We start from the raw sequence: 8,758 nt of genomic DNA on the forward strand, positions 1-8,758 counted from the left end.
TTAAATGTGCTGTTTTTCTTTGTCCAGTATGTGGCAGTACAGCACAACATTAGTGTTGATGCTCAGACTCTGTGCAAACAGAAATCACATCTCTGTTTTGTACATATTCAAACAAACACTGAGAGCAAACAACAGATGACAAAACACAAGATTCATAAACCACAGGTGCTACAGGAGAGATAGAAGAACAAGTGGCAGCTGTTATTGCTATAATTGCTATACATGCATTGCATTAAGATTTGTGCAATTATGCATTTCAGAACACAAAGTGATTGTGTATCTAGAAGCATTTGCATTCATGCACAGAAATGCATGTGAATATAGGAATCTGCCTGATGTCAGATATGCATGATAAAAATGTGTGTTGTGTGTGGTTTTTGGTGAGGTTGGAGTGTTACTCACAGGAGTGAGAGCGAGACAGGGTTCGGGCTTTGGCGCGTCTGATCTCTCTGCACCATTTGTTGACGTCGCTGTATGAATAGAGCTTGAGGAAGAGAACGGTGAAGACACCCAACGCCACAACACCACCCACTGAAACACAGCCAGAAAGGAAGAAAGAACCCCAGAACTTACATACAAGACATAACATAAAGAACACAGTAAACAGTTGCTAAATGTAGTGATACATAGTGACTAGTCGATTTTTAAGATAAAAGATTACATCAAAAGCATAATTTTCTAGTTCAGATCAACCAAATCACATGGTCAAAAGGTAAAAACTACCACTAATAGAGTTGTTTTGTAGTTAGTGCATGAGAAAACAATGCTGTAGTGACATTTTCTTATAAGACCTATGGTTGAAGGTGTTAGTATGAACATATGCACACTGATGGAAGATGATACCCGGGGTCATCGAGGACACGCTGAGAACTGTACCAGCTGGGACAAATAAAAGAGCTGCAAGATTGATGCAGTGAAGGAATGTTCCGGTGCACTCTGAGATGGTGCCCTGAAAATGAAATTACACGACTTTATTAAAACCAACCAGCAATGAAAACACTTGTGCTAACAGATATACATTTAACCTGCAATAAACAAACAAATCTCATTAAGAAATGTTCAGGTCATATTTCATCCACACCAAAAATGATATATTATAAATGGGAAAAAAATGTTTACAATTAAATTATTTGTTATTTCATTATATTTATATATACTATATATGTGTGTGTGTGTGTTACCCTTTAGTGTAATTGGTTATATCTGTAAGCCTATGCACGCAACTCCCAGCATGCAACTCACCACAGATAGCTTTCTCTCTATGTACAAAGCTGCCATTATAAAGACGTTGGAAACTGCAAAAACAAACGGATTAGACACGGCACATTGAACTGAGTATGCATGGAATACTGACGTGGATTGTTATGCATGACAGAAAGTGTAAATGATGTCTTCAGCATGAACTGATCTGCATGAATCTGCTGTAGGTCACAAACCACACACACTTATCTTACCAATGATCAGGCACAGAGCCGGCCAGCTGTACGGGTCCTTCAGGAAGAGAGAGATGATCTGGATGGGGTCCACCAGAATGCCATATCTGAAGACAAGAGGAGAACATGTAATTTAGATGTATTTCTAATGAGAAACCTTACGTTTTAATGTGTTAAATGAATGTTACCTTCAATTTTTCATCATATTGTATTACGTATGTTGCATTGTTTACTGCTAACATGCATATTGCGTTTTGTATATATATGTAATTTAAATCAATAATTTAGAAAATTATTTATAAAATCTCAAATGATTTATAAAATTTCTAAAATATTTTTTTTTGCATTGTCACACACACACATTATTTTCTATTATTGTGTATAAATGTATATAAATATAAATTATTTAAATCAATTATAAAATCATTATATATATATATATATATAATATTTAATATAAATAACAAATGATAAAGATTTAAATATTAATTCTCTTTTTTTTGCGTTACAATAATAAGAATGGGATTTTTTCACAAAGCGCAAAAATAATGAGAATTGGAGTAAAATGTGTATAATTTTCATTAAAAAAATGCCACAATACAAAAAAGAAGAAAAAAAAAGAAAAAGCAATGCAAGAAAACAACAACACAATTTTAAAGCTCCATTTTATTCATACAAACAAACAAATAAATAAATTTGACTGTATTGCTATTGGTGTTTGTTAGGGAAAGCCTCATTTTTGCTAATGCTAATGTTGAATAAATGTTTTTATAGTGAGAAGGGGCTGAAAAATCCCAGAAGCCAAAGCTCCTGTATTCAACACCTGATAGAAGCAACCAACAAACTGGAGAGTTTCTTCATCATTACTGCTGTTGTAACGGAGGCCAGTGAGTAGGTGCTGTGCAGTCTTTAGCCTCCTTGTTAGTGCAACCGCCTCCCATGCCGGAGACCCACTCGGAACAAAAACGAGGTGTGGTGGTGAGGACCCGGGAGAGAGGGGTTACATTGGTGCCGTGACCCGGATGGGAGTGAGGTTTAGGGGGTGTGTGTAACGGACGCCAGCGAGTAGGTGCTGTGCAGGTAAAACCTCACTCCACTGATCTCAAGACCCGGGAGAGAGGGGTTACATTGCCATTTAACAGTGTCTTTCTCCAGAGGGACGAGCCCAGCGATTAGTGCACTATATGCTGCTCTGGATAAAAGTGTTTGCTTAATGACAAGTAACAAAAGACATGTATTTAGTTCCTGCCGGGCACAGTCATTATCTGTCTCATTCAGACGCTTCAGCTGGATCATTAGCCAGAAATTAGTGAGTCACTGAGCATGAGAAATCAAATTACCATTGCCGGTTTATTTATGAATTAAGCAACAAATGATGTTAATGATATACTTACTTTATAAGGTTCTCCAGGACCAGCCGTGCATTGGACAGAACCTGTAAACACAAACAAATAAACCAATTTAATGCATTTGCAGTTCACTTGTATCCAAGCCTACAGGCAAAACTAAAGGAAAACAAGAGATGCACTGGAGGAGAACTGATGTCTAACATTAAAAATAGGAGGATTCAGATAGTTTTGTCATGTTCATGTCTATTTTATATGTTTGTTTTTATCTAGAAGATGCAATATTAAATGCTTGCTTATCTGGAATACATCACTAAAACATTTCTGTTTGGATATTAAAACCAAACGATTATTTTGAATGTGAATCTGCTCTGTTTGAAAGAGTAGTTTCCCCAGAAATGTAGCTTTGCATCACTTGCTCGCCAATGGATCCTCTGCAGTGAATAGGTGCCGTCAGAATGAGAGTCCAATACAATGACGGACTCCATGAAAACCTCCATAAAATGTATATTAATGTAGTATTTGCGGCACGGCTTTGTTTACAGTGGTAACCAAGGAAACACCGTATCACTGCTGCTCCATAAGCGCCACCTGCTGTCAGAGAGTGAATTTGTGTTTTCATGTTGCCCTTCTGCTGTTTTTGTTTTGTTCAGATGTTTTATGTGGTATATTTTCACAAAGCAAAATAAATTATACAATCAAATTTAAATAAAAAAAACTGCATGTATGCTTTGTTTGGATTGTGATTAAAATGCAGTGGTTACCTCTAATTTTAAATGGAAAGAGCACAGGCAAAGCCTTGGTTTGTTTACATTTTCTTTCTATTTTGTATTATTCATTTATTTGATTTGGGATTTGTTTTACAATTTCAGTTTAATTTTGTTATTTGACATATTTCAGTTTCACAAAGACATGTGCACCATTTTGTCTGAGAAATAATAAAAGGAAACCTTTATAATTTGTCTTAAATCTATGTTTGTTAAAAAAAAAATTGTGAGAAAATCATATCGTGAAATTCGTATTGTGAATCGTATTGCATCGTGAGTTGAGTGAATTGTTTCATCCCTAATTGTGGATTGAAAAGCTGCATGCTGCAAGAAACTAATCCATCTTTAAGGCATTTAAACTTCAAACTTTTGCCAAAATATAAGTACATCATTCATAATAACGCTTTGTCCAGTGACAAAGTCCATCCCCTGTTGTCTCTCATATCAAAATCCACCCAACATATTTGTTTAGAGCTGTTTTGGCTTGTAAACAGTGCTTGATCTGCGCAGATTTCTCTCCTGATTCAGACGAGACGCGACATTTTAACTGGAGAAAGCAATACAATTGAGTAGAGGACTTGTATTTCAGCCAGAAGCAACAGTTTAAAGTTAAAACCGTCTTAATGATGGATTTGTTTCTTACAAAAACACAGTTTTTGGCATCTCAAGTCATTAACTGATGGACTGGAGTGGTGTGGATTACTTGTGGATTATTGTGATGTTTTTATCAGCTGTTTGGACTCCCATTCTGACGGCACCCATTCACTGCAGAGCATCCATTGCTGAGCAAGTGATGCAATGCTACATTTCTCCAAATCTGTTCCCACGAAGAAACAAACTCATCTTGGATGGCCTGAGGGGGAGGACATTTTCAGCCATTTTTTATTTTTTGGGTGAACTATTCCTACATACATTCATACACTCTAAAATAGAAAGATACATGTTTCTCTCCAATGAATGTGTGTTGCATCTATCATAATTGTATTTTGAATACTGTCACTAGCAGAGAACATAGTCTACAGCACAACAACAGCATCCATTGCTGAGCAAGTGATGCAATGCTACATTTCTCCAAATCTGTTCCCACGAAGAAACAAACTCATCTTGGATGGCCTGAGGGGGAGGACATTTTCAGCCATTTTTTAGGTGAACTATTCCTACATACATTCATACACTCTAAAATAGAAAGATACATGTTTCTCTCCAATGAATGTGTGTTGCATCTATCATAATTGTATTTTGAATACTGTCACTAGCAGAGAACATAGTCTACAGCACAACAACATAGACAACCTCAGATAAAGCACTCCAGTCTGATAAACGCAGCTGTAAACACAACTGACCTCTGACCCTTTAGAGCAGTTTTCATGCTTTAGGTTTCTGCGCTCATATTTCAGACTCAGCGATTGAAAATCGACTTGCTCTGAATGTTACATCAGCTTTATTTAAACTAAATTCACTATGATTTGGTTATTTTATTCATTAAAAGCAACATAAGAACCAGAGGCTTTAATTTTGAATCAAAACTCAAGGCCTGAAGACTTTGAACCACTTGTAACCGCCGCCGATGATTTACGACAGAAGAGGATTTGCTGAAAGACTTTCTCATTCCAAAGGCCATTTGATTGGATTTGCTTTGGGAAAGCTGCCAGATTCAACCCTGACCTCATTAAAAGCGTTTCGCTAATTGATTTAGCACATAGATCCATGCTATGGTAATTGCTTAAAGGCTGTGGGACTTCTGTTCATTTCATGACACACACACAGGTTTGTTTTTGTGAAAAGTGGGGACTCTCCATAGGTGTAATGGTTTTTATACTGTACAGACCGTATGTTCTATTGCCCTACACCAACCCTACCCCTAAACCTACCCCTCACAGGAGACTTTGTGCTATTTCAGATTTTCAATACACTCCATTCTGTGTGATTTATAAGCGTTTTGAAAAGTGGGGACATGGGGTAATGTCCTGAAAAGTCACCTTCTCCTTGTAATACCTGTCATACCTTTGTCATTATACACATTTATGTCCTCATTTGTCACAAAAACGCGTACAGACACACACACACACGCTCTTTTCCAAAAGACTTGCCATAGACTTCAACATTCAATATATATTTAGGCCTGAATTTAAGATTTATATATTAAATTGCATATAAAATTTCCATCCATTTGGATTACGCAGTTTAACATAAACGAATAAATGTAACGTGGTGCATATTTGTCAGCCATACATAAATAAAACAGGTCAGATTTCTGCACTCTGCAATATTTAACAAGAAAAAATACTATTTGAGTTTTTCTACTTTAAAACTTTCTACTTTGATTTCTAACATTTCATGTTCAATTCAATGTGTGACTTGCAATTTCTTTGTGAAATTTACTAGCAATCTCAAAGTAAAAATGGTTTCTACACCAAGTTTCTTCACTGTACAAAAACACAAGTAATTTGATAGTGTAGAGATACCGAAATGTCCATGTTACCAGCAACCTGATTGGTGGATGTTTCCAGCAATTAAACAATAAAAAAAAAAAAAAAAAGGGGGAAGTTTTCCCACAAAAAAAAAAAAAAAAAAAAAAACCTTGGATTAGTTTATTATTTACATCTATTTAAATAATCATATTTTCAAAACGCATTTATTCAAAACAAGCAATAAACAATTAGTTAAGATGCATGAGATTGAAACAAGTTGGATTTGTTGATGATAAACACATAAACCTGGTTACTGTGTATTTAAAACACATTCAGTTTATTTGTACTATTATAGAAATCTGAATTTATGTATGACTGACAAATCACATGCACTTTCTTAGTTTAGGTTAAAACGGTGTAATGCAGATTATTGGAGTGCATAATATTTAACAAGAAAAAAATACTATTTGAGTTTTTCTACTTTAAAACTTTCTACTTTGATATCTAACATTTCATGTTCAATTCAATGTGTGACTTGCAATTTCTTTGTGAAATTTACTAGCAATCTCAAAGTAAAAATGGTTTCTACACCAAGTTTCTTCACTGTACAAAAACACAAGTAATTTGATAGTGTAGAGATACCGAAATGTCCATGTTACCAGCAACCTGATTGGTGGATGTTTCCAGCAATTAAACAATAAAAAAAAGACACTGAAATAACACTGACTTTCTACACAAAATAATGTCACTTAAAATCTCCAAGCTCTGGTTTGAAAGCTTTATCGATTATAGTTAAAACTCAATTTCTCTGTGGAGAAACTGAATGAGAGTTTGACTTTCAGGACCCTACTGTTGCTCTCCATCTATTTTCTCCAGCCGAAATCCCTCAAAAGCAGCCGCCTTTCTACTGGACTTTCATAACGATCCATTAATGGATTTAAAGCATTTGAGGATATTCCATGGGAATATGGTTATTAAAAAAAATGAAGTAAAAGCTAAATCCCACAGAGAACGTCAATGCGATGGTGTTTCAAAGCGAGGATTAATACTGGTTTCAGAACTGTGATTTGCTTTCCATGGCTTTGAAGATGCTGCTCCAGTTTCTCGGCGGTTCAGGGTGAAATAGATGTTTATTTTTAGAGGACGGGTGACATTTTCTGAGCGTTCATTTAAGTAATCTCCAGAAGTGTTTGATTTTTCATTACCGCAGAGAAGAGAAACTCTAAGACTCTGCCGGTCGCTCTGACAGACTGAGATTCACTTGAAGGACATTTTGTCTTTTGATTGACACATCATCATAAGTCGCGTCCCTGTAGCATTAGCACATACATCCTCAGCATATTAACTGCCAGAGTCATTGACACTGTATTTATTGCCTGCCAATGGAGCTGGCAGGATCTGTTAGTGGGTCAAAGGTCACTCTAGGACAGGCAAAGGTCTCAAGTTCAGCAAAACACTCCAATCTCCAGTGAGATTTATTCTATGCAGTTGGTAAATTATGAAAATACCAGGGTACATTTCCAATAAACAGTGTTGTTAACTAAAACATTTAAAAGACTGTTTTTGGTAATCAAATTCAATCTGAAATGAAGTAATGTTTTAAAAAAATTCATATTAGATGAAAAACTTGAACTAAAAACAACATTAAAATTTAAAGTTACCTTTACAACTAACTGGAATAAATAAGATTAGGCTGAAGTACCAAAATTACTAAATGTAAAACTATAAAAAATTGTTTGTGGCAATTGAAATAAAGCTGAAATAGCATAAAACTTAAATATTAGATTAAAAGCTTAAACTTGAAAAAAATAAACAAAAATGGTAACAGTTAGCAACTAGATGAAATGAAGTTTAAGTTGAAGTACTACAAAAATTACTGAAACTATTAAAAAAAACAAGTGAAAAGTTTAGGCTGACGTACTAAAATTACTCAAACTAAAACTATTAAATGTCATTTTCAGTAAAGCTGAAATAAAATTAAATATAAATATTAGATGAAAAACTTAAACTTAAAAAAAACCTGACCTTTAAGTTTAAGTTGAGGTACTAAAATTACTAAAACTAAAATTGAAATAAAATAAATTAAAACTAAATATTAAAAAAAATGACAAAAGCACATAACAAAATTACTCAAACTAAAATTAAAATATAAAAATAAAAGCTAATTCAAAATATAAAAATACAATAATATTATATAAATGATACTAAAATAAAGCTGAAATAAAAAAACAAAAAATAAAAACAAATGAGTTGAAATGTGCACAATTTGCCACACCACAATCTGTCAAGCACATCTTACCAGCAAACATACACTCGTTCACATCCTTCTCTCCACTCTTTGAGGCAGAAGTCTCTAAACTCATCCTTTCTAATCATCTACTACTTGTCCTCTTGATCCTATTCCATCTCATCTCCTTCAAGCCATTTCCCCTGCAGCTGTACCTGCACTCACTCACATCATTAAAGGGGTCCTATTATGCTCTATACAAAGTCTTGATTTTGTTTTGGGGGTGTACTAGAACATGCTCTCAAGCTTGGTGGTTCGAAAAACGCATTATTTTTTACATAATTTACATTATTACAATACCTTTCTCCCCAGCCTGGCACAAACGGCTCGATTAGTTCCGGCTTTGATGAAGGTCCGCCTTCCGAAAAACAAAATGTGATGTGATTGGTTAGCTGTCCCAGTGCGTTGTGATTGGCGAACAGCTTAGACGGTGTTTCAGTACTGCCACGCCCCCTTGCCAAAGCAGCAAGTTCCGTCTGCTCCGGTTTAGTTAAAGGGATAGTTCACCCAAAAA

General features: G+C 35.1%; 1 protein-coding gene across 1 annotated transcript in view; it reads right to left on the bottom strand.

The window, feature by feature from the left end:
* Positions 1–394: 394 nt before the first annotated feature.
* Positions 395–8,758, bottom strand: part of LOC107566613 (diacylglycerol O-acyltransferase 1-like) — a 16,339-nt gene continuing 7,975 nt past the window's right edge. Inside the window, exons 3-7 of the mRNA XM_016252105.1 lie at positions 2,828–2,868; positions 1,455–1,540; positions 1,243–1,295; positions 844–949; positions 395–531 (exon numbers count right to left, since the gene is read on the bottom strand). Coding sequence (XP_016107591.1) covers positions 395–531; positions 844–949; positions 1,243–1,295; positions 1,455–1,540; positions 2,828–2,868 — 423 coding nt within the window. The remainder of the gene's footprint in view (positions 532–843; positions 950–1,242; positions 1,296–1,454; positions 1,541–2,827; positions 2,869–8,758) is intronic.

This window comes from Sinocyclocheilus grahami, unplaced genomic scaffold (assembly GCF_001515645.1).
Source record: "Sinocyclocheilus grahami isolate Dianchi unplaced genomic scaffold, SAMN03320097.WGS_v1.1 scaffold1088.1, whole genome shotgun sequence".
Classification (NCBI taxonomy): Eukaryota; Metazoa; Chordata; class Actinopteri; order Cypriniformes; family Cyprinidae; genus Sinocyclocheilus; species Sinocyclocheilus grahami.